The sequence below is a fragment of the Anomaloglossus baeobatrachus genome, chromosome 1, assembly GCF_048569485.1.
Source record: "Anomaloglossus baeobatrachus isolate aAnoBae1 chromosome 1, aAnoBae1.hap1, whole genome shotgun sequence".
NCBI lineage: Eukaryota > Metazoa > Chordata > Amphibia > Anura > Aromobatidae > Anomaloglossus > Anomaloglossus baeobatrachus.
In genome coordinates this window covers 928,678,250-928,705,956 of record NC_134353.1, presented here as the reverse complement: position 1 = coordinate 928,705,956, position 27,707 = coordinate 928,678,250, and the positions used below count along the sequence as shown (strand labels likewise).

Below are 27,707 nucleotides of genomic sequence, written 5' to 3'. Positions count from 1 at the left end.
AAATTTATTTGAAATATTTGGAAAGTTCGGCAAATTTAATTGTTAAAAGGAACCTTTCACCAGATTTGGGGCCTATAAGCTGCGGCCACCTTCAGTGGGCTCTTATATACGGCATTCCAGAATACTGTATATAAGAGCCCAGGCCGCTGTGTAGAGCGTAAAAATCACATTATAATTCTTACCTAAACGGTCGCTGCAGGTGGGTCATATGGGTGTCTCCATTCTCCAGTGCCGTCGCCTTCTCTTTCGGCCATCTTTGTCATCCTTCTTCTTAAGCCGGGGTGCATGATGCATCCTACATCATCAACACTCGCCGGCAATGAGGTCCTGAGCAGGGCAGATCAAACTATTGTAGTGCGCCTGTGCAGCACCGGCGAGTGTGTATGACTTAGGACGTGTCATGCACCCAGGCTTCAGAAGGAGGACGAAGATGGCCGAAAGAGGAGGCATCGGCACCAGAGGACGAAGAGGCCCATATGACCCATCTCCAGGTGAGTATTATAAAATCATTTTTACGTTCTACACAGCGGCCTGGACTCTTATATACTGTATTCTGGAATACTGTATATAAGAGCCCAGTGGTGGTGGCCGCAGCTTATAGGCCCCAAATCTGCTGACCGGTTCACTTTAAAAGTTAATTAAACATTTTTGGGGGGTATTTTTTGGCAATGTATGACAATATTATTTGGGCTTTATGTGGCATTTACAGTTCCGAGGTCCAAAGTCTTCTTTGGATTCCTTAGGACCTTAGACGCAGGGTTTGCATTGCTCAGTACGGGGTGCAACCTCATCCCTTACATCCTTAATCCAACTCTTAGGTACTTTGCACACTACGACATCGCAGGTGCGATGTCGGTAGTGTCAAATCGAAAGTGACGCACATCCGGCGTCGCTGTCGACATCGGAGTATGTGAATCGTTTTTACTACAATTAACGAGCGCAAAAGCGTCGAAATCGTATGATCGGTGTAGCGTCGGTCATTTCCATAATTTTGGAAGGACCGATGTTACGATGTTGTTCCTCGTTCCTGTGGCAGCACACATCGCTGTGTATGAAGCTGCAGGAGCGAGGAACATCTCCTACCTGCGTCCCGGCTGCAATGAGGAAGGAAGGAGGTGGGCAGGATGTTTACGTCCTGCTCATCTCCGCCCCCCTGCTTCTATTGGCCGCCTGCCTTAGGAAGGAGGCGGGTCGCCGGCCAGAGCGACGTCTCAGGGCAGGTAAGTGCATGTGAAGCTGCCGTAGCGATAATGTTCGCTACGGCAGCTATCACAATGATATCGCAGCTGCGACGGGGGCGGGGACTAATGCGCTCGGCATCGCTACCATCAGCTTGCGATGTCGTAGTGTGCAAAGTACCCCTTAATCCAACACCTGCTACATTCCGAAGCCCTAATCTAGAAGGATGAATGCAAAAACATTCTCTGTTCCTCCAAGTCCAAGATCCCTTCATAGGGATCCATAGCGTGAGGCCAATATTAAAATCCTTGATACATGTTCAGCCTCCGGAATCACTAGCCCGGATTTCTGTATGTCGGCTGAGATGATATTTTATATATGGTGAACCCAGGTGATGCTATAAAGTTATACATCCCCCGGTGGCACCACAACACCCATCCTCCCAGCAGCATAATATCTTTGTATATAATTGTTTTTTCGGTTGCGGGAATCCGGACACCTGAAGTTACAATTTGCCGTCGCTGCCGTGCTCATTAAGTCTCCACTGAATATTTTAACACGTAATATGCAGATTACAGTTTATAACGTGTGGTTCAGGGAGTGAGAAGTATCTATTGCAGGTGATCTATAAGAATGTATAATAAAATAATACCGCCAAATCATGAGCTTCAATTTGTGCATTGTGGTACTCACGGGGATAAGGAAGGAAAACGTGTAGTACAGGGTGGCAAGATCGGCAATTGCCCCTTGCTCCGCTCTGCAGTCTATGGTAACGTTTTGCAGGAACAATATGCAGTACTTTATGGACACTGTATGGGAGTATTATTTAGCATTAGTTAGAATTTGACTTGCACTTCTATTGCATTGAATTGTATTGTTTTGTGGAAACTTTACAGCAGTATTATTTATGTGCAATGTATGGTGGTGTTAGTTGAATCCTACATTATTTTTTCATTTGGGCATGGAATTGCAGTATTATGTGCACATTGTATAGCAGCCAGCGTGTAGCTATAGCCTGAGGAGTTATATATGTGCAGTATATGGAGGTATTATTTTTTTATACAGACTGGAGGTTTGATTTAGACAACGTGGTGGAAGTTATATTATGCAGTAAAAAAAGACTGTAGAACTAAACCAGACCTAGTGACAATACAGAATAGATACTTACATTGACTTTGAGCTAGGTTGCAAAGATCTTGAGACAGCTCACTGGTTTTACCCATCATGAGATGTTTCTTGTGTGGCACCTTGGTAATGAGACAACTTTTTATAGGCAATAAGTTGAACCTGCTTTCTATTAACTGATAGTTTTCAGCTGGTGTCATGACTTTCCGTGGTTTTTTTTAACCTCTTTTTCTTCAATACTTTTTCCATGGGAAATTTCTCATTTTTAAGCATAACTTATCTTATGGACATCTATGGTTTGATTTATTTGCCTGTGTGGATTGGATGGGTTGTTACTGACATCTGGTGAGAAATTCATGTCAATAGCATCTTCAGAAATATATTTACTTGGAAATTGGTGATTTGGTTATTACTTATTTCACCCTCGGTAAATAGGAAGTAGGTGTCCATCTTATATGGTTGCCATCTGGTCTCCCAGTCATCTTTCTCAACTGACAAGCCTCCAGGATTACATCACTATGGTTGTATAACTCCTCCATCCCTTCCATGTCCTTACTTCTTACCAATGGGTGTAGCTCAAAGCTTCTGTGGTCCAAATTATAACCTAGAACTGGGCCCAGACCTCCCATGTAGCATCTAAAATATCATAAAGAAGAGCATTTTGGTCCCTTAAGACACCAGGTCTCCAGTACGACTGCATCCACTGTTCCTCACTGGATTCACTCTCTGGGTACTGCGAGACATGTACACACAGTAGATAGATCCCACACACTGCAGTAAAGGCAACACCCCACATACTGAGGTGCATTTTGCAGAGCATAGTAGTTGCATGGTCATTGAGGTGGAAATGTTTAGAGGAACAGTCCCAATATATGTCCTATTCCAATGTATGTAGAAATCAGAAAAGTGTGTAAGAGCGGTGAACTATTATTATCGCGTTGCTGCCCCTGATGGCATCATTGTATTGTGATGTGCGGGACCCTTCCTTCGCTTAATAGTTCTACCATTTCTGTGGCTCATAAAGGCACTTGGAGAGCGCCGTAAAGCCGAACAGCTTGGAGGTGAAGTGTAGGTGCCAAAAGAGGACTGAGGAAATTAAGTCAGATGCTTGGAGGTCCCCCTTGTGCTGGTTGTTGTTTTTTTGTGCGTTGTATGTGGTGTGCATTGGTGTCGTGTACGTCACTGAAATGGTTGAGGATGACCATTGTTAAAGAGGGAAGGAATGTAAGAGCGGTGGACTATTTTTGTCGCATTCCTGCCCCTGAAGACACTAAAGGGGGCTTTACACGCTACGACATCGCTAACGCGAACTCGTTGGGGTCACGGAATTGGTGACGCACATCCGGCCGCATTAGCGATGCCGTTGCGTGTGACACCGATGAGCGATTTTGCATCGTTGCAAAAACGTGCAATATCGCTCATCGGTGACATGGGGGTCCATTCTCAAAAATCGTTACTGCAGCAGTAACGAGGCTGTTCCTCGTACCTGCGGCAGCACACATCGCTCCGTGTGACGCCGCAGGAACGAGGAAGCTCTCCTTACCTGCCTCCCGGCCGCTATGTGGAAGGAAGGAGGTGGGCGGGATGTTACGTCCCGCTCAGCTCCGCCCCTCCGCTGCTATTGGGCGGCCGCTCAGTGACGTCGCTGTGACGCCGCACGGACCGCCCCCTTAGAAAGGAGGCGGTTCGCCGGTCATAGCGACGTCGCCGGGCAGGTAAGTATGTGTGACGGGTCTGCGCGATGTTGTGCGGCACGGGCAGCGATTTGCCCGTGTCGCACAACAGATGGGGACGGGTACCCACGCTAGCGATAACGGGACCGATATCGCAGCGTGTAAAGTAGCCTTAATTGTGTAGTTGTATTGTTGTGTAGTGTAATGTGAACAATATCTTATGTTTGTTTGAATATTGTGTCATGTAGATTGTAATGTGGATTGTGATGTATTGTAATACGTACCTGTGTAATGTATAATGTAAAGTATAGTAGGTATTACAAGTGATAGTGTATGGTATATCACTTGTATAGGAAGTTACCAGACTTAGGGTTAGTCATAGTTAAGCATTGGGACCAGCACACCATGAGAGGGGTCAGTTGTAAGGGACAGTGATGTTTTATACTGGATGAAAGAGCGAAAGTGACAAATGTAAAGTTGGGTGGTTGTGAAGGTTGCATACAGTGGGTGGTTTGTGGCAGCAAAGGAAAAGGAAGGAGAATGGAGACAAGATAGCGTGAACCTCGAGTATTGACTGAGACATGGAATAGGAACAGCATTGTCATGAGAGACCGATCCACGAACAGAGCAGCCCCAGATAATAGGAGCCGGAGAACAGGAATCTTATGGCTAGGACCCTTAAAGCCCCCATCACATTTAGCGACTTTCCAGTGATCCCGAAAATGATGCTACCTGATAAGGATCGCTGGTAAGTCGCTGGGAGGTCGTTGGTGAGATGTCACACAGTCAGACCTTACCAACGACTCAGTAACGGTACAGGTCGCAGTAGCCACCTGTATAACGATCTCTGCTGTCATTGGGACCCTGTCACACAGTGTCAAACACAGCGATGCATCCTGCCCAGCAGGACATCGCCTGTGAAGAAAATGGTCCCAACCATTCAGCAACGACTAGCGATCTCACAGCAGGGGCCTGATCGCTAGTAGGTGTCACACATAACGAGATCGCTGCTGCGGCACGAAATCGGTGACGCAGCAACGATCTCATTAGCGATCTCGTTGTGTGTGATGGGGCCTTAACCATCAAGGTAACGGGTTATCTTTACTGACATGTGAACATAGTTGACTACCAAAGCAGTATTCCCCTAGGTGTCCGGGAGCATAAAGCATTTCTACGGTCATGATAGGACCCTTAAGGAGACTGGATATGAAACCACCGGAAGGGAAGGTGACCATCATGAACTGCACTGTAACATTGTCTAGTAAGACCTGAAGAAACCGAATGGAAACTAGGACTGTGTGTCTTGTAGAACTGTAACATGCTGAAAGATATGTGCCGCTATCTGGGGTGTGCCGGTGTTGTTGCAGAGAATGAACCATTAAGTAAGGAGTTGTTTGAAATGAATTGCTGGTCTCCTTGTGAGTAGACGTCGTCATACGTAACTGGCCAGCCAATGTCGGTGGCACTTTGTGGCCTACATGGGTTCCCAGTCCAGACAACACATGTCCACATACCCAACAAGGCCAGTTCCTCTATGTAGCATGCCGGGCATCAGAAGTCAATCCCTTGCTCGCGCCTATCGCCCTTCACCACCAAACAAGTGTTCAGAGAGGGAGAAGAAAAGAGGAGCTGAGGAATCCTTATCATCTCCTACTGTTAATACAGGATCCTTGGGTTAATACCTTCAGAAGAATATGACAATAATAAGTTACGTAGGCTATCAATATCAAATCGAGCGAGTCGCACTCCTGCAACCCCAGCTCATCAGCTGTTTCGAGGTCCTACACTGGCCAGAAGTGTACAGAGCCGGAACAGCTCAGCTCTTTACACCATGTAGTGGCCATTCACAGGTACTGCAGTTCAGCTACTATTGAAGTGAATGTGATTTGAGCACTAGACGGTGTACAGAGATGTGCAGTGCAGCCTTTGTGTGGATCTGACCACAGCAGGACCCGCAATTGGCTGATCGGTGAGGGTGCCAGGCAAGGGTCCTGCACTGATCAGAGTCCTGGACAAATCATGAAGTCACACGCTAGTAATGCTGTTAAAGGACATTTTTATGGGAGTTTCAATGCAATAGGATGCATGCTATGTATGCGGTCATCTGGGTCGTACTGGGGGAAGTATGAAATAGCTAATGAGAAGGACTAACGTTGCTTTACATGTTGTGTTTTGCAGGTAAATCTGACAGGTCTTCATACACATGCTATGGGAGAGATTCAGATATACAGGGCTGTCATCAGGTAAGACGGATCCATCACGATGTAACAATATATGTAACAATGCAATATTGTGCAATCATGTACCTCTTAAAATGAATAATGACATTGACTAACCAAGGCAAAAGAATGGCCTGTGCTATGGGGTCACAGGCGCTTCCTGTATAGGGACAGAAGCTGAACTGGGCAGGGACATGCAAATGACTCATCCTCATTTCTGGCTTATTTTTAAAGTGTTTTTGCTCCAAAGTTTCAGAGTAAAACCTAAATGACCCTGAGCCCCATTTTCAGAATCAGGAAGTTGAGAACCAAATTACTGCTCCAGTACTGATAATCTTGTGGTCGTCATTGCAGAAGATGTTGGGTCTTCGTAGACCCAGGAAACCTCTGCCTGCAAATCCCTGCAACAGTAGCTTGTATGTCAATCTCTGCTATCAGTAAATCCAGCAAAAAGAACTAGGGATGTTTAGTTTGAAAAAGAGAAGGCTGAGAGGAGACTTAATAGTGGTCTACAAATATCTGAAAGGAAGTCACAGTGGAGAGGGAACCACCCTATTCTCATTAGCACAAGGAAGTACAAGAAGCAATGGGATGAAACTTAAAGGAAGGAGATTCAGATTAGACATTAGGAAATACTTTCTGACATGAGGGCAGTCACGGAGTGGAAAAGGCGACCATGGGAGGTAGTGAGGGAAGTCAGGGAGTGAAACAGGCGATCACGGGAGGTAGTGAGGGAAGTCAGGGAGTGAAACAGGCGATCACGGGAGGTGGTGAGGGCAGTCACGTAGTGGAACAGGCAACCACGGGAGGTAGTGAGCTCTCCATCAATGGAAATCTTCAAGCAGAAACTGGATAAACATATAGCTGGGATGATTTAGGAAAGCCTGCACTCGTAGGGGATTGGACCCGATGGCCCTTGAAGTCCCTTCCAACTCTACCATTCTATGGTTCTATGGTGTCCACTTTCTTACGTACTGGAGACACGGACAAACGCAGACCCATTAAAATCAATGGATTTGCGCAAACATCACTGTTGTCTCACGGCTACAGAGTTCCCAAGCAGAAACTAGAGTATTTGACCATGAGAAGACCAAAATAAGCTGTATACTCCATAGAACCTGCCTTTATGGAAAAGTGGCCAGAAAAGAAGTCTTTATTTACAGCCAAAAATTGGAAGGCTTATTTTGAATTTACCAAAAGACATGTGGAAGGCTCTGTGGTCAAATGAGACCTAATTTGAACTGTTTGGCTACTGAGGTAAGCGCTATGCCTGACGCCAAAAAGGTATTCCCACAGAGAAACATGCTTGAGTCCCTCAGTGACTTCCATTATACTCGGTACTCGAGTAGCACCCGTCCGAGCATCCAACTGCTCGTTACAAGTACTGAGCACCCGAGCATCGTAGTGCTCGCTCATCACTAGTTACGAGTACTGAGCACCTGAACATGGTAGTGCTTGCTCATCACTAGTTACAAGTACCAAGTACCAGGGCATGGTAGTGCTCACTCATCACTAGTTACAAGTACTGAGCACCAGAGCATGGTAGTGCTTGCTCATTACTAGTTACGAGTACCGAGCACCTGAACATGGTAGTGCTTGCTCATCACTAGTTACAAGTACCGAGCACCAGAGCATGGTAGTGCTCACTCATCACTAGTTATTTTTAAAGGTCTAAATAACTTAATATGCGCATACTGAAACCTTATGGTCCGTTTTACGCAGAAGGCTGTAGGCAATACGTACGAGCACATGGAGCCAATAACATCTGCACTTTGTAGATGTGATTGATCCATTTTTGGATACAGCCTTCTGTGCCTGGCCTTAAGGCCGCTTTACACGCTATGACATCGCTAAAGCAATCTCGTTGGGGTCACGGAATTTGTGACGCACATCCGGCCACTTTAGCGATGTTGTTGCGTGTGACACCTATGAGCGATTTTGCATCGTCGCAAAAACGTGCAAAATCGCTCATCGGTGACACGGGGGTCCATTCTCGATTATTGTTGCTGCTACAGTAACAATGTAGTTCGTCGTTCCTGCGGCAGCATACATCGCTCTGTGTGACACCGCAGGAACGAGGAACCTCACCTTACCTGCATCCCGCCCGCAACGCGGAAGGAAGGTGGTGGGTTCGTCCCGCTCATCTCCGCCCCTCCGCTTCTATTGGGCGACCGCTTAGTGACGTCGCTGTGACCCCACACGGACCGCCCCCTTAGAAAGGAGGCGGTTCGCCGGTCACAGCGACGTCGCTAGGTAGGTAAGTAGTGTGACGGGTCTGGGCGATGTTGTGTGCCATGGGCAGCGATATGCCCGTGTCGCACAACTGATGGGGGCGAGTACCCACGCTAGAGATATCGGTACCGATATCGCAGCGTGTAAAGTGGCCTTTACTTACATATAACTTACAAAAAACAATTTATAAGCCCCTGAAGTCTTGGCCAGTACAGAAGACCAAATCTGGGCCCCTTCCCTCCTGGATCCTTAAAGAAACCTCATAATTTCCCTACATGTTATATATGCCCCTGGCCACCATGAGTTTTTTTTTTTTCTATCAAAATAGAGAACCCTCTTCTTTTGCGTATCTTCTTTCTTTTAATGTCCTTCAGCTTGATATCAAGCCATGGCGACTTGACAGATGAACGTTCTATAGGAAGGTTGACCTTGTGCAGCCTAGATAGGTTCATTGTGGTCCTCTCCACCGTTCTCTTGATTGTATCATGGTCATCCTCTTCGGCTTGTGCCTCCTATTCTTCCGACCATGATGTCCTTCTCCAGTGATTGCTCTCTTTTTATGATGTGTCCAAAGTAGGCAAGTTTTAGCTTGGTGTTCCTTGCTTCGAGTGACATGTCTGGCTTAATTTGTTCCAAAATTTGAGTATAAGATGTCATACATTCATTCATATCTCATAAATGAGCAATCAGAAGACCATTCTTGATGGAGAAAACCCTCTCCACACTGAACAAAGTATCTGAGAGCTCGATATCAAGCCATGGCGACTTGATGGATGAACGTTCTGTAGGAAGGTTGACCTTGTGCAGCCTAGATAGGTTCATCGTGGTCTTCTCCACCGTTCTCTTGATTGTATCATGGTCATTCTCTTTGGCTTGTGCCTCCTATTCTTCCGACCATGATGTCCTTCTCCAGTGATTGCTCTCTTTGTATGATGTGTCCAAAGTAGGCAAGTCTTAGCTTGGTGTTCCTTGCTTCGAGTGACATGTCTAGCTTAATTTGTTCCAAAAATTTGAGTATAAGATGTCATACATTCATTCATATCTCATAAATGAGCAATCAGAAGACCATTCTTGATGTAGGAAACCCTCTCCACACTGAACAAAGTATCTGAGAGCTCGATATCAAGCCATGGCGACTTGATGGATGAACGTTCTGTAGGAAGGTTGACCTTGTGCAGCCTAGATAGGTTCATCGTGGTCTTCTCCACCGTTCTCTTGATTGTATCATGGTCATCCTCTTTGGCTTGTGCCTCCTATTCTTCCGACCATGATGTCCTTCTCCAGTGATTGCTCTCTTTGTATGATGTGTCCAAAGTAGGCAAGTCTTAGCTTGGTGTTCCTTGCTTCGAGTGACATGTCTGGCTTAATTTGTTCTAAAATTTGAGTATAAGATGTCCTACATTCATTCATATCTCATAAATTAGCAATCAGAAGACCATTCTTGATGGAGGAAACCCTCTCCACACTGAACAAAGTATCTGAGAGCAAAAAAATTACTCAGAAGGCAAATCTTCCGTTTTGTATGACAATGGCCATAAATTAACTTCTGGAGCACCTTTTGGAAATAGACTTAGTAAAGGCATAAAAATGTCTGCGAAAAACTGATTTATTGTTCTTTTTTTTTGTCTTTCAATTGTTTTTGGCTTAATGTCAAGGCCAACAGGCTCAATGCAGAACCCTCTCGAGGGATTTAAGCGTCAGCCTGGAAAAAACAAAACAAAACGACGAATCTTTCCATTAAACGGTAAAATGTCAACGCTCGGCTCTCCGGGCCCCGCTCTCGCGCTGCGGTGGAAGTTCTCACTGCCTGTGTAACTCTTTGTCACACCTCGTCCTATGTCGTTTCGAGACAATTGCGCAATTAGAATGTTGTTTTTTTTAGGCTTTTTTATGCCTTTTTTTTCTTCTTTCATTTGGCAGTTGCACATGAGTGTTATGTTGTTTGTCCCCATTTATGAAAATACTACCCACATGCACATGTTTGGCAGTGAAGTTGAGCATAAGCTATTATCAAAATACCTCATTGTATGCAGCGTATTGAGGAAGAGATGAAAAAAAGGCATAAAGGAATATAGTCATTGTGTGCCGGCTGTCTGTGAATCGGGGGAGAAAATATGCGGAGACATCAATAATTTGTATTTAAAATCATATAAAACTATGAATTGAGCAGTAGATGCTGATCTACACCTTGACCTTGAGTTGAGGATCGTAACGTTTCATTGACAGGTGGATTCTGCACAGGCTCCGGATCATAAAGAAAAGGGGAGACCTTCCCGGCTCCGGGGGGCTTTCCTCCCAAATTATTATCGGTCATGGCAGCGAGGAGCAGCATAGGTCCATGGTGGATGCACAAGTACAGACCCCACTAATGGACCAACACTAGTTATTATAGCTGAAGCACCAGCACCGCCCTGACCACCCCACGTCATACGAGGGATACTGCCGATTGCTGTTTAAAAGGCTACATGGCTGTGATTGCAGATACAGTGACTGGCACTGTTTTGGAGATGCTGTGGTTACTAGTATTGTTATGATATCACTGTGCCTGTCACTGCCATTGTTATGGAGGCACTGTGACTGGCACTGCTATGAGGGTACCGCTATTGTTATGGAGTCACTATGACCGGGACTATTATGGCGCACTATGACCGGCACTGTTAGGAGCTCTATGACAGGCATTGTTAGGGGTACTATGACCAACACAGGGCCACTATGACCAGCATTGTTAGGGGCACTATGTCTGGCACTGTTAGGGGCACTCGGACTGGCACTATGATGGGGCAGTATGACGACACTGTTAGGGGCACTATGACCGGCAATGTTATGGGGCACTATGACCAGCATTGTTAGAGGCACTATGACCGGCACTATTAGGGGCACTATGTCCGGCACTGTTAGGGGCACTATGTCTGGCACTGTTAGGGGCACTCGGACTGGCACTATGATGGGGCAGTATGACGACACTGTTAGGGGCACTATGACCGGCAATGTTATGGGGCACTATGACCAGCATTGTTAGAGGCACTATGACCGGCACTATTAGGGGCACTATGTCCGGCACTGTTAGGGGCACTATGACCAACACTGTTATGGGGCAGTATAACTGGCACTATTAGGGTCACTTTGTCCAATACTCTTAGGGGCACTATGACTGACACTATTAGGGGCACTATGAACGGCACATTTAGGGGCACTATGACCAACACTGTTAGGTGTCCTCTGATCACCACTATTAGGTGCACTATGGCCGGCACTATGGGGCACTATGACCAGCACTGATATGGGGCACCATGACCGGAACTATTAAGGGGCACTATAACTGGCACTATTATGGGGCAATATGACCAGCACTGTTATGGGGCATTATGATTGCCACTATTTGGGGCACTATGACCGGCACTGTTAGGGCCACTATTACTGGTACTGTTATGGGGCACTATGACCAGCACTGTTATGGGTCACTATGACCTGTACTATTATGGGGCACTATGACCGGCATTGTTAGGGGCACTATGACCTGTACAGGTATGGGGAACTATGATCAACACTATTTGGGGCACTATGGCCGATACTGTTATGGGACACTATGACCGGAACTATTATGGAGCCCTATGACCGTTATTGTTAAAGGCACTGCTATGCACAGCAAAAATCACAGTCTCCTGTGAACGCCAGCTACACTGGCTTTCACAGGAGAATCTTCATGAAAAGCACTGGGGTCTTCTGCAGACCCACAGCTCTCATGGCGACCCATCGGCACCGTGAGAGCATGTCACATGTGTACCAATGCGGGCATAGAATGATGTGCCCCCCCGCCAACATGTATTAAAGCTGCTGTTAGAGATTGGCATTCAATAGGTTAACAGCCACGGGCAGAGATCTGCTTCACCCATGGTTGTTTAGAGGCAGATGATAGCTGAATAGCACAGCCATCATCTGCCGGCTCGCAAGTCAGGGACCCAAGATATGACCTAACTGTCAAGAGCTCTGCTTCTCTCTCCTCCTGGTCTGATCTTTACTCTCAATTCATGAATAAAATCTCTAAACTCTGTATATGGAAAACAGGTTTTCCTATTACTGAGAAATTGAATGATAGTTGGTACTTTTAAAATTCTATGGAGAAGGGAAGAAGGAGCTAGATGCAAAGACATACATTGTGAGATGACAGATACAGATCTCCATAGAACCTTATGAGAACCAATTTGTCATCTCCTGTCTCAATAATGGCAAAGTGCTTCAGATTTTACCAGTAAATTTAGATTTTTGAGAATGATGGATCAGCCCAGGAGAAGAAAAAAGTGGACATCTGTATTAAGATATATTACAAAGTTTCTTATTTTCATTATTGATTTATGTAAGGAAAACTAAATGAATAATTATTTTTCTGTATTTGTTAGTCCCCTTAGGGGACTTGAACCTGTGATCATCTGATCAATTGTACTATACACAGCAGTGCATGAGCACTGCTATGCACAGCAAAAATAATGGTCTCCTATGAACACCAGCTACAATGACTTACCTGTGATCATCTGATCACTTGTGCTATACACACCAGTGCATCAGCACTGCTATGCACAACAAAAATCATGGTCTCTTATGAACATCAGCTAGACTGACTTACCTGTGCTCATCTGATCACTTGTGCTATAGACAGCAGTGCATGAGCACTGCTCTGCACAGCAAAAATCACGCTTTCCTATGAACACCTGCTACATTGACTTACCTGTGATCATCTCATCACTTGTACTATACACAGTAGTGCATGAGCACTGCAATGCACATCAAAAATCACTGTCTCCTATGAACGCCAGCTCTACTGGTTTTCATAGGAGAATCGTAATAATAATTGTGGATACTGTTTAATTCCTTAATTCCATATGTTCCTTAAATTTCCCTGTGGGGGATGTTTAATCTTCTGTTTAAGTCTGGTACCGATAGGACGGATCTTTTTTTTAATAGTTTTTAGCATTGTATTGCCTGAGTGTTATTCTGTATATATTATTTTTTATGTGAATATTTAATACAAAAATTGTATATTTTTACTTTGAAGTCCCAACCTTTTTAATAGTATAATTTTACTTTTTTGGGGATCACATGGGCATTACAACACAAGGTGGGGTTTACATGTTACAGGGGTTGTCCACATCTGGGGACAGTTTTTATTTATTTTTTACTTATTTAAGGCTAAAAAAATAATGTCTGCACTTAAGTTTCATTAAAAACTTTGCACCTTTTGGCTTTTACAGGTTCAACTTTGATGTGGTCTGTAACCATAAGGGTATGTGCACACGTTGCTTTTTTTTCAGCGCGGAAAAAAACGCACCCTCTGGCAGAGGGGAGAATTGTAAACAATGCTTTTTTGAGAAAAAGGCATCGAAAACGCATGCGTTTTCCATGCGTTTTTCATGCGTTTTTCATGCTTTTTTCATGCGTTTTTCATGCGTTTTTTTAGGTGCGTTTTTTAAGACTTGTCAGTGTTAATAAAGTTGGTTGAACACAGACCTTTGGAAAAAAAAACCTGTGATGTCATTTCCTTCTCCACATTCTGTTTGGATAAATGGGAGGGCTTGGAATGGAAAAAGCACCATTTGAATTTTGGAAAAGTTGAAATAAACTTTGCGCACCATGTCACATTAGCGGAGCCCCTTGGGTACCTATACGTCAGAAAACCCCCACAAGTGACCCCATTTTGGAATCTGCACCCCTCAAGGATTTTATTCAGGAGTATATTAAGCATTTTGAATCCACAGCTACTTCACCCAAAATGTTGCTGTAGCAACAATATTCTCACTTTTAGGCCCGTTTCACACGTCAGTGAAAAACAGTGACGTTTTTCACTGGCGTGTAAAACATGCACATGTCCCTCCGTGTGCCGTGAATCACGGCACACGTGGGTTGTCTAAGTGCAATCCGGGCTCCGTTCTCCGTGGCCCGTGATTGCACTTAGAGATTAACTCACCTGTGCCCGCTCCCGCTCTCCATGGTGCTGATCGCTCACGCGGTGCAGCATCCGGCCGGCGGTGACCCCCGCAGCAGCTGCTTCCGGGTCGGCTGTGTCGCACATCATGAATATGCGCGACAATAATGACCCGGCTCAGAAGCAGCAAGCAGAACGGGCTGCAGAGGACATCGCTGGACGCCGGGTGAGTAAAAATGATTTTTATTTTAAAAGCACGTTTTTTTCTGGCACGTGTTTCACGGACCACACCACTGCGTGGTCCGTGGAACATCAGTGATGCCAGAAAAAAATGGACATGTCTCCGTGCGGCAATCACGCACACGCGGGTACGCCGCACGGAGACACGTGCAGTGAAAAATCACTGACGTGTGAGCAGACCCATACATTATAATGTGTCTGCGTATGTCAGTGATTCTGGTTTAAAAAAAAGCACAAACGTCCCAGAATCACTGACGTGTGAAACAGGCCTAAGGCTATGTGGCCATGATCCAGCGACACGGCGTCCAGTACACAGTGTCAGCCTCCTGCAGAGATGTGAGTGTTGTCCACGGGAGAACGCAGCTGCCCATGCCCACGATTTGGGTTCAGGCTGCTGTGGAGCTCTATGCTACCTGCAGAGAACACTCATCTACGCAGCATAAATTGACATGCTGAGGCTCGGGAAGCTGCGCCACCGGTCGGTTTATGCTGCGGAGAAAAGAAGCACAGTGGGCATGAGATTTCTAAAAATCCTTCCACTGTGCTTCTACTGCACAACGCAGCGTCATGGACGCAGGGAAAACACTCAGCGCCCAAACCACTGCAAAACCTGATTGTGGGCACACAGCCTAAAAAGCGTCAATGGAGGTCAAATATATATACAACGTCCCACCCCCCCCTGCATATTCTAAGCTGGCACCTTTAGTACCTTTCATGTGGCACTAAAGGGTGCCTAGCCTAGTTTTTATCACAAAAACAAAAAAAAAAAAATGGCATGGGGTCCCCCCTATTTTTGATAGCCAGTCAGGGTAAAGCAGACAGCTGTAGCCTGCAAACCACAGCTGACAGCTTCATCTTGTCTGGTGATCAATTTGGAGGGCTCCCCAGGTTTTTTTTTTTTATTTATAAATAAAAATAATAAAAAAAAAATAACATGGGGTCCCCCCAAATTAGATCACCAGCCAAGGTGAAGCTGACAGCTGAGGTCTGGTATTTTCAGGGTGGGAAGAGCCATGGTTATTGGACTCTTCCCAGCCTAAAAATAGCAGGCCACAGCCGCCCCAGAAGTGGCGCATCCATTAGATGCGCCAATCCTGGCGCTTCGCCCCAACTCATCCCGCGCCCTGGTGCGTTGGCTAACGGGGTAATAAATGGGGTTGATACCAGATGTGTAATGTCACCTGGCATCAAGCCCAGCAATTAGTGATGTCACGGCGTCTATCAGACACCCGACATAACTAATTGACAGTAAACAAAAGCAAAAAAAGACAACAAAAATGTTTTTATTAGAAAAAACACTCCCCAAATCATTCCCTTGTTCTCCAATTTAATAAAAAAAATGGGTCCGCAGAAATCCATTTGGATGTCCCACGTCGGCTCTGGACCTTCTAGAATATGGGGGACACGTTCAGGGAACGTATCCCCCATTTTCTAGGAGGGCAGACCCTCCATTTGAGGAGAGTGGGTGCAAAAATCTGCACCCACTCTCCCCGGGTCACAGCTGCAGTGTGCCGAGCAGCCAGCACAGCTCACACTGAACACTGTGCTGGCTGTCAGCTGCTCTGCACATGTGACCGGCCAGCGTGCACTGTGAAGGAGGAGGGGGCCACGGGGGATCAGCGCTGCGACCGGACAGGTATGTATGACACCGGGGGGAATTGGGGTGAACGGGCAGGGCCTGGGGGGCATTTTTCTGTCGCATGTGTTATTGCACATGCGACAGAAATCATAGGAGCAGGGCGGCCGGTGCGCTACTGTGCGCGCGGCCATGTTGGATTTTCGGGAGGGGGGAGGGGGGGGGTCGGGGGTCGGGGCGGGCACTTTGGCGACACCGGGGGCTTTGCCAGGAAGTGAAGTCAACAGGAAACCTCTTGACCTCACTTCCAGGTAAATGCCTGCGTTCTGGCGTGCCGACAAAGGCCGCGGACCGCAACAAAAAAGCAGGTCCATGCGGTGTAGCTGCGTTCTGACCCCACATCATTGATTTCAATGGGGGAGAGAACGCAGCCACAACGCACAAAAGAAGTGACATGCTGCTTTTCTTTCCGCACCGATTTTTGGCATCCAAAACGCTGCGGAAAGAAACGCAGCGTGTGCACTGATTTTTCAGCTTTCCCATACACTTTGCTGGGAAAGCTGAACGCATGCAATTTGCCACTGAAACGCTGCGGTTCAAAACGCAGCGTTTCCGCGGTAAAAAACGCAACGTGTGCACACAGCCTAAATCAGCGAGGGTAGCTAAAAAAAGACAGATAAAAGAGTTAGAGAGTCATCATTTGGACCTGCAGAATGAGCTCACTGACAGATCCTCAGTTAACCCATTCTGCTGCCAGTAATACAGAATATAAACACAGAGGCTGTAAAAACCAAATGGTGTATAACTTTTAATAAAACCCATTTAAAAAAAATGTTTTTTGTTTCATCAAAACTTTGGACCTAGACTCCGCAGCTGCGCACCTGTGTGTATATTTTTGGTATTTGGCCTTTAAAGAGAGACAGATGCGATTTTAAGTAAGGAACATCTTATTCTAGGTATTCAATGTTTACATGGAAAAGGTATAATGTATCACATTGCACAGAATAGTATTACGTCTTAAAATTAGATGAATTGCAGAAGGCGGCATTTTCGGTTTAGTTTCCATTTCTGCACATGGTATAAATAGAAGTCAGGTGGCCCCAATATAAGAGTACAATCACTGCGTCCTACGTACAATCACCATACAGTCCTATCAATAAAATAAATGATTTCTATTTATACATATACAATTGGATTCTGTTACATAAATCTATATAATGTATATATTTATATATCACCGTCATGTTAACAAGGCTTCTCTATTCTACATACTATACTAATAAGTCATGAAGGAATCCACGTCGTTAACAGTTTGGTCATTTTATAAATACATTACTTATCCTGTACTGAATTACATCCTTTATAGTGATATGTGGACCCGGACTATAAAAGTCCAGAATCAGTGAGGTTTCAAAATTACCCGAGTGCCGAACCCAGGCCCAGAGTTCTCAGGGAACTTTGTGCAATGACCCGAATCCGGCAACTCAGGAGATCAAGCGCGTTATACTTACTGAGTCTCTCATGCAGCTGCAACTGCTTCCGGGGCCACTCATTATAGCTAATCCATATTCACGGCTTTCCTCACCCACCGTAATTCCCTGTGTCTGTGATTGGTGGCATGGAGAAAAATATATTTTTCTCCAGAGCACCTGAAAACGCGGTGAGCTTAGCCATACTCCTTTTTGTGATTGGTGGCAGTCACACATGCCCCCAGCCTGTGTAACAGCGTAAAGGCCCCGTCACACGCAGCGATATCGCTAGCGAGCGTACCCGTCCCCGTCGTTTGTGCGTCACAGGCAAATCGCTGCCCGTGGCGCACAATATCGTTCGGAGCCATCACACGGACTTACCTGCCTAGCGACATCGCTGTGGCCGGCGAACCGCCTCCTTTCTAAGGGGGCAGTTCGTGCGACGTCACAGCGATCTCACTAAGCGGCCGCCCAATAGAAGTGGAGGGGCGGAGATGAGCGGCCGTAACATCCCACCCACCTCCTTCCTCATTGCCTGCGGCCGCAGGTAAGCTGTAGTTCGTCGTTCCCGAGGTGTCACACGTAGCGATGTGTGCTGCCGCAGGAATGACGAACAACCTGCGTCCTCAACAACCAATGATTTTTTGAAAATGAACAACGTGTCAATGATGGACGATTTGGTGAGTATTTTCCATCGTTAACGGTAGCTCGTTGGTGTCACACGCAACGACGTCTCTAACGATGCCGGATGTGCGTCACGGAATCTGTGACCCCGGCGATATATCGTTAGATACGTCGTTGCGTGTGACGGGGCCTTTAGACTGCAACTAATCACAGACCCTGTCTGTGGGTCACTATCGTGGTGTAAAACTAAATGAATTTAAAAAAAAAAAAAAAAAAAAAAATGGCGTTGGTCTCCCATATTATGATACCCAGCACAGATAAAGCATACGGCTACTGCCGTGCACTTATCTTGGCTGTGTATCAAGATAAGAAGAAACACATGCGGCTTTTAAAAAAATAAATAAATATTGAAATAAATAATTTTAAAAACTGGCTTGCGCTTTCCCCACACCATCAATTTTGATACCAAGCCAATATAAAGCCCAACAGCTGGGGGCTGATATTCTCAGGCTGATGAGACCCACAGACACTGGGGCCCCCCAGCCTAAAAATATCAGCCTGCCGCTGCCTAGTATTGTCACATCCGTTAGATGCGACAACCCCGGAACGTTACCCGGCTCATCCTGAATGCCCTACTGTGGTGGAAATCAGGGTAAGAAGGGGTTAATGACAGCTCACAGCTGCCACTATGTCCTAGATTAGTAATGGGGACTGTCTATGAGACCCCTCCATTACTAGTCTGTAAGTAAAAAAATGAACATAAACACCAAAAAAATCCTTTATATGAAATAAAATACAAAAAACCCACCCTCTTTAATGCCTTTATTAGCCTCCAAAACAGCCAGATCCAACTTGATCCACACTAGATCCCACACTAGATTCCATCTCTACAATATCTGAAGGCACAGCCCGCAGCCATAGAACATGACCGTTTGCTGTGAGCTTCAGGCAGAGAATGAGCCACAGTGATGAAAAGGGTGTTAATAAAGATGTGAAAGAGTTTTTTTTTTTATTTTACTTCAAATAAAATTTTTGGTGTTTTGTATTCATTTCTTTTCACATACAGATTAGTAATGTGGGGTGTCTCATAGATTCCTCCCATTACTAATCTAGGGCTTAGTGGCCACTGTCATTAACCCCTTATCCTGATTGCCAATGCACCAGGGCAATTGGGATGAGCCGGGTAAAGTTCTGGGATTGTTGTATTTAATGGATGCCACAGTCCTGGGCAGTGGCTGCATGCTGCTATTTTTAGGCTGGGGGACCAATAAGCATGAGTCTCCCCAGCCTGACAATACTAGCCCCCAGCTGTTGGACTTTATCATGGCTGGGTATGTGAGGCAGGGGTCAGCCGCGTGGGACCCCACTGCATAAATCTCTTTGGCTGTCCTGGGCCGTGGGCCACACTGTGCAAAGACTGCCTTAGAACCATCTTCTCTAAGGGCGACACTCTATGTTGGCTGTTTCTCGCTCTTCCACCTTATGTAGTACTGAGGACAATTACAGCAGTCATCTATTCTTTCCCCAGTAATCACAAAGATCATATTTTTTCCAGGATATTTCCACTCATTTGTTAAGTGGGCTTTACACGCTGCGATATATCTAACAATATGTCATCGGGGTCACGTCGTAAGTGACGCACATCCGGCATCGTTTCATATATATCGTAGCGTGTGACAGCTACGTGCGACTGTGAACGAGCAAAAATACTCACCTTATCATTGCTCGTTGACACGTCGCTCATTTTCTAAAAATCGAACGTCCGGTTGTTCATTGTTCCCGAGGCAGCACACATCGCTCCGTGTGACACCCCGGGAACGATGAACTGCAGCTTACCTGCGGTCGCCGGCAATGTGGAAGAAAGGAGGTGGGCGGGATGTTTACGTCCCACTCATCTCCGCCCCTCCGCTTCGATTGGTCGGCCGCTGTGTGACGTCGCGGTGACGCTGAACGTCCCTCCACCTTCAGGAAGAGGATGTTCACCGCCCACAGCGAGGTCGTTTGGAAGGTAAGTACTTGTGATGGGGGTTACAACATTGTGCGACACGGGCAAAAAATTGTCCGTGCCGCACAAACGATGGGGGCGGGTGTGATCGAACATGCGATCGCTCATGAAATCGACACGTGTAAAGCAGGCTTTAGTTGTTACTCAGTGACATTAGGTTCTTCCTCACTACACTGGCCCTGTGCCCTCTGCAAGTGACACTGGTGGCAAGAAGCCAGCCCATGTTACCTCTGTCAGTCACACTATTTTTCCTGTCCTCCTCTATATATGAATATAGCACACGCTTTCCTGCAGTCTACTTCACAAGAATTAGGCATGTGCTCAGCTCTGCTTACTAAGAAAGTGTCAAACCCATTCACAAACCAATATCAACGGATTATTGCCCAGATAGTGCTGTGAATCTCCTCTGTTGCATGCAGGTTTTGATGCAGATTTGTCATGAATTTTGCAAAGCAAAGTTTAAAATATGAATTAAACATCAGATTTTATTTTTTTTATAGGGCCACAATTCCCTTTCCTCTCTCATTTCACAAAATGAAGTTATTTTTTTCCTTTAATCATGAAAGTATCACTTTAATTCTCCCGTTAATTAGGATTTATATTAATACATAGTATTCGGCAGATGCACTCTGTGAGTGGAGTGTGATAATTGCTTCTACTTCCCAGGTGTTCATTAGCTAAGCAAGGTCAAGATGTTTTCTATGTTTCTGGATATTTAGACGTGTGTTATCTTTTCACATTTCTTATGTTCTTGCATTTTACATCCACTATCTTGTCTGAAATTGTTTGGAGCAGCTAAATAAAGCACCTGGTGATAATGGAACCGGGCGATAACGTTCCACCTCTCACCTTACTATCACTCCGCCGCGCACCTGGAGGTTATGAGAACCACTCACCCTACTGTCTGTGTCACAGGAAGCGCTAATCTCGTCTCTATCTAACTTTTAATTAGAAGTTGCAGCAGAAAACTTAAGGTTTACAAATCTTAGGAGGAACGTGCGTTGGAGCTGCTCCTACGGGACATCTAGTGACGCGCTACCAAACTGAGATCTGAACCGGTCTAAATTAACTTTTCCTCCTATTTTATATACAATCATGGCTGAAAGTGTTGGCACCCTTGAAATTGTTGAAGAATTTCTCCCTGAAAATTATTGCAATTACTCATGTTTTGTTTTACACATGTTTATTTCTTTTGTGTTTTTTGGAACCACACAAAAAAAACTGCGAAAAAAGGCAATTTGGACAAAATTTCACACAAAACTCCAAAATTGGGCCTGACAAAATTGTTGGTACCCACAACTTAATATTTGGTTGCACCCTTTACCCTTTGGAATAAATAACTGCAATCAGTCGCCTCCTATAACCGTCCACAAGCTTCTTACTCCTCTCACCTGGAATTTTGGACTCTTCTTTATAAACATCTCTCGGTTTCTCATAACTGAAGACGTCTTCTCTTCTCCCAACAGCAATTTTCAGATCTCTCCACAGGTGTCAATGGGATTTAGATCCAGACTCATTGCTGCCACTTCGCATCTGTCCAGCACTTAGTTTCTATCCATTTCTGTGGCTTCTTGAAGTCTGTTTGGGGTCATTGTCCTGCTGGAAGACCCATGACCTAGGAGGCAAACCCTGCTTTTTGACACTGGGCACTACATTGCCTCCCAAAATCCTTTGGTAATCTTAAGATTTCATGATGCCTTGCACACAGACAAGGCCCCTAGTGTCAGAGTCAGCAAAATAACCCCAACATCTCTGACCTCCACCATATCTGACTGTAGGTCATGTGTTCTTTTCTTTGTAGTCCTCTTCTGTTTTCGGTAAACAGTAGAATGATGTGCTTTATCTTGGTCTCCTCTGTCCACAAAATGCTTTCCCAGAAGGATTTTGGTTACTCACATACATTTTGTCAAACTGCAGTCTTGCTGTTTTTTGTCTCTGTGTCAGTAGTGGGGTCCTCCTGGGTCTCCTCCATAGTGTTTCATTTAATTCAAATGTGGACAGATTTTTCGTGCTGACACTGATGCCAACTGAGCATACAGGACAGCTTAAATTTCTTTGGAGCTTAATTGATCTACCATCCGGACTATCCTGCGTTACAACCTTTTATCAAATATTCTCTGCCATCCACATCCAAGGAGATTAGCTACAGTGACATGGATTGTAAACTTCTTGATTATGTTGCGCACTGTGGGCAAAGAAACATCAAGATCTCTGGAGATGACCGTGTACACTTCAGGTTGCTGATATTTTTTGCTCAATTTTGGTTCTCAAGTCCTCAGACAGTTTCTCTTCTCTTTTTGTTCTACATGCTTAGTGTTGCAGACACAAACAAACAATTGAAAGATTGTGTCAACTTCTCCCCTTTTTATCTGATTTCAGCTGTGATTTTTATATTGCCCACACCTGTTACTTGCCACAGGTGAGCTTCAAAAAGCATCACATACTTGAAACAAAATTGTTTACCCACAATTTTGGAAAAGGTGCCAATAATTTTATCTGGCCAAATTTGGGGCTTTTGTGTAAAATTATGTCTAATTTGCCCTTTTTTCTCTGTTTTTTTTAGAGGGTTGTTCCAATATACACAAAGGAAATAAACATGTGTAATTGAAATAATTTTCTGGGGGAAATGCTTTATTTTCTGGAACAATTCCAGGGTCCCAACACATTCAGTCGTGACTGTATATTTGGGGCACGTTTATGACCCGTTAATATCCAAGTATACACACTTTGGGGTGCACACTTTTATATGGAGTCTATTATTTTTTCTTATTTCTATAATATCCCTGGACATACCCACAAACATATCTGTTGGTGTAACATTTAAGTCTCTTCAAACACCCACAACCCTCCCAGTACCATCTCAGACCGCTCCTTGATTCCCACTTAGGGGGAGGATTTAAACATATCTATCCATTGGGTCTAAGATATCCCAAATTTGATGGGATCTGTCTCAAAATTCAAGAAAGACTTGGCAAATTCAGGATAGTTGGCAGGTATGCCCTGGTGGTCTAGAGGAGGCTAGCGGTAAATGCATGATATTTTTGGCCATCTAGGGTAGTGTTACTTGGTGTTATTAGGTTTAGGACTAGCTCTCCCATGTTTCCACCAGATATTGTGCCCAAATTGTTCATCACTCGACGTGTGGTGTAAGCCTTGGATGTTGCACATTGTAACGCCGTGACACAACAACGAGTGCTGAGTCATCGGAGATCTACTCAGCGCCAGTGTATAGTTAAAAAGGCCAAAGAGGACGTTGTGCAATTGAAAAAAAGCAGGAAAAAGTGACAGTGGGCTGTGGCAGTGGCAGGACAGGTCAGCGGAGACTGGAGAATTGAGGGTTGATACTTTAACCTTTTTCCAGCCCAGTATAATTAAAAAAATGGTGGTCGGCTGGCCACTATTTTTGTGAATTTATAAAAAGCGAAAGGTTAGAAAATTCAGATTCATTCAGAATCCAAATTTTTTGTAAAATTTTTGAAAAATTCAATTCCTTGGAGACAAATTTTCTCAACTTTACTTAGCACTATAAGCATAACCACCACTTATCTATTATTTTACAGGAACTTCAACATTTCAAGAATTATTCAAAAGTTTAGTTACACAGCATTGGTACCCAAATCAAACATTTATGGCATATACATTGATTCTAACGCAGAGGAAAATACTCTAAAGTGCCGGGCTATGCTGTGTATTGAAACCATAGAATTGATACAACGTATTTTGCCTCTAGATAAATGGCATCCATAGTAGAGACTTGACCTGTACCCCTTCAGGGATTTAGGAAGCCTACAGGAAAATGAGTGTTGTCACATGTGTGTCATGGGTGACCGACAATCCTGTGGTGTCCGGCTATAGAAGGTCACAGCATTTGGCCGTGCAAAGTTCTCCTTGACCTTCTATTATTCATGTTTGATGTATATGGTATCTTATGTATCTCCTCCGGTTGGGTTAATCCTTTTCCCTTTAGGACCCTGTGGAGTTCCTCACCTTTTCAGCTGTTGTAAATGTAAATTTTTTTGCTTGAAAATGGCAATCTGTCGGCTGAAACGTTGTTTTTTGCACTTTTTCTTTTGTATGCTGGGACAAATAAAGATTTATAAATGGAGAGGAGCTTCTCGGTACCTTGGAATTTTTTGGATTCTCTACAAAGTTTCAGCTGGTGAAGCGCTGGACCAAGCAGCATGAGTGGCGGAGTGGTGTATGGGATATTGTTGATTCAAGTCCTTTCAGCTTTTTCATTCAGCACTTCCATTTATGTCCTTAAATTCTCTCATTCCTTTTTAGTCTGTGCTGGTGATAGCTCTAACTCCCTACAGATCTTGAGTGCAAGCAGTCGGCTTGCATTCATCTGGAGCCACTTCATTGTGTGTTGCAGCCTCTCTCCCTGAATCTAATTGGAGATAAGTTGTTTGTTATTTTTGCTTGCTTGTTATCTTCATGTGGTCCTTTAGGTCTTAGTGGGGTTGACTAAGCACTTATCACATTCTTTACCTACCTAGGGCCCAGATCAGGGTCACTCAGGGTCAGGTATCCGACTCAGCGAGTAGATGCGGAACCTATCTAGGGCGGTGAGGGAAGCTAGGGTCCAGCGGTAGGCTTGGTCAGGGGTCACCATCTCCCCTTTCCCTAGACACAGAGTCTCCCTTCCCTTTCACCGTTCACTGGATACTTCCCCGTACCTAGCGTGACAGATGTTTCAAGTGTTACCATATTGTGCCGCCATAGTCCCCTGCAGAAGATTTCTCTCCAAGACTGGAGACGTGTAGAGGTGTGGAAAAGTCCATAGATTCTGTAGCTGCCCTATTCAGGCTGTAGATTTCTCTTCTCCCATATAGACTTAATACGGTTTCCTTACATTACCTCTCCTTTAGCTAAATTATGCTCGGGTTGCCGTCAGAGTGAACATTTGGCTATAGACGAAGTCTAGTGTCGAACAAAAGTAGCAAAAGCTTTTTAATCTGTTTACCTTCTAAATCGCACTTTGTAAGTCTGCTTTATTTCACTATTGGACCTTTGATTCCCGCTTTAGATTGTACATCCGGACCCTCATTCGGCAGACGGCGTTACTTAGCAAATGAGAACCGTTGGCACCAAATCTTCTTTTACCTAAATTAAACTTACAAACATAATTGAGCTTAAGAACACAGAAATGACCCCCTCAGCATATATTATACTCCCTTTACTGAAAAATGCCAGATGCTAATCACCACTTTTTTTCGTACTTTGCCTTTGTTTGTTTCTTTGTTTTTTTATATGTTTTGTTGCTTTTCCTCTTTTTTATTCCTCTCTGATTTAGTTTTCTTAGCAGATAACTACCATGGACACCAGATCAAAAGATTTTAATTCATTAGCCAGCTTTTTCATTAAAGGGGTATTCCTATTCCAGAAACTTTCTTTCCACTGGCTAACGTATGTGCGGTGCGCCAACACTAGGTTTTGGTAGATACACTAGTAGAGGATTAGTCAAACAAGCCAAGGGTCAGGAGCCAGGAATTCTCGTCAGTTACAAAGGGGGCTTTACACGCTACGACATCGCTCAAGTGATCTCGTTGGGTTCACGGAATTGGTGACACACATCTGGTCGCTTTAGCTATGCCGTTGCGTGTGACACCTATGAGCAATTTTGCATCGTCACAAAAACGTGCAAAATCGCTCATCGGTGACATGGGGGTCCATTCTCAAATATCGTTACTGCAGCAGTAACGAAGTTGTTCCTCGTTCCTGCGGCAGCACACATCGCTCCGTGTGACACCGCAGGAACGAGGAACCTCACCTTACCTGAGTCCCGGCTACAATGTGGAAGGAAGGAGGTGGGCGGGATGTTAAGTCCTGCTCATCTCCGCCCCTCCGCTTCTATTGGGTGGCGGTTCAGTGACGCTGCTGTGACGTCGCTGTGATGCTGAACGAACCGCCCCCTTAGAAAGGAGGCAGTTCGCCGGTCACAGCGACGTCGCAGGGAAGGTAAGTCCGTGTGACGGGTCCGGGCGATGTTGTGTGACACGGGCAGAGATATCACAGTGTGTAAAGCGGCCTTTACAAAGGGAAAGAGCAGAGGCGAGGTCAGCATACAAGCCGGGGGTCTGGAAGACAGAAGAACACATCAGGTACAAAGGGAGAGAGTGGAGCCAAGGTCAGGATACAAGTCAGAGGTCAGGAAGTTACGGATACTAGTCAGGGTCGGAGAAACAGGTGGGGGAGGGTACTAGGAATGAGGTAGCGGAACAAGATCAGGACAGTCACTTACGGGATCCAGCAACAGGTGCTGCAACACACACAGGAACTATCACTGGCGGCGTTCCAGGTGAAATAGCTCCAAAATAAAACAAAGCAATCACCCGGAACGAGGCTCCAATGAACAACCAGACCACTAGGAAACAACACAAAACCAATCATCGGCTCTGCAGGAGAGCAGAGCACCACCAATCAGAATCATGACAGCATGTTTTTCAAAACAAACTGCTGTTTACTCACTCTCCAATGGTCCAGTGCTGAGTTCTCCTCCCTGCGTCTGTTATTGTCTGCAGCACTGCAGCCAATCAGTGCACTCAACAGCTCTGGATCATACATAACTCAGATGAGCCCAGATATTGGCTGCAATGTTGTCAACATCAGGAGCAGTGGCGGAGACTGACCACTGGACCCAGAGAGGGAGAGTAAAGTACAATTTGTTTATTTTTTTAAACAAACTTGCTACAGGGGACACAGGGTTTTCTGAAACCAGGAATCTCCTTTCACAACATACAGGAAAAAATTTTGGGTGCTTTATTTGGTGTATGTGTCACAAGGAGATTTTTGCAGGCATCACCGACTGTCATAACAGCGGCAGGATCTGTGGAAACTCCAGTACTTTGCCTTCAAACTTTTCTAATGCCAGTGATCAGCGCAGGAAGACTCGGGCGTCGACCCACAGACTTGTAGTTCATAGGCAGGCTAGCAAGAGTTAATCTCTGCTGGGCTGCTTGTTCATCTTCTTTGATCACATGCTGTGGGAAAGCCACTCATATTTGCTCACCTCCTATATATGATGGCTAGACAATTCCTTTAACCCCTTCATGACCATGGACGGATATATCCGTCATGGAGCGTGTCCCGTTAAGCCCCGCCCCCTGCCACGGACAGGCGGCGGCGGTCGGCACACATATCAGCTGTTTTCAACAGCTGACATGTGTGCCTGCATGTTGCGAGTGGAATCGCTTCCACTCGCAACATTTAACCCCTTAAATCTCGCTGCCAAAGTCTGGAAGCGAGATCTATATGCGCACGGCCATGATTTTTACTTACCGCCGCCCCCACCGGAAGTCACGTGCATGATCACGTGACTTTCGGTGGTTGCCATCGTAGCACAGGGTCATGTGATGACGCCTGCAGCTATGATGTTTCACTCTCGTTTTCCCTCGGCCGAGAGCAGAGAGAAACAGGAAGTGACTAAATCTGCTGTTTACAGCTGT

General features: G+C 45.3%; 1 protein-coding gene across 1 annotated transcript in view; it reads left to right on the top strand.

The window, feature by feature from the left end:
- TCF4 (transcription factor 4) overlaps positions 1–27,707 on the top strand; it is a 633,301-nt gene that overhangs the window by 284,701 nt on the left and 320,893 nt on the right. Inside the window, exon 6 of the mRNA XM_075329425.1 lies at positions 6,156–6,220. Within this exon, the coding sequence (XP_075185540.1) occupies positions 6,156–6,220 (65 nt within the window). The remainder of the gene's footprint in view (positions 1–6,155; positions 6,221–27,707) is intronic.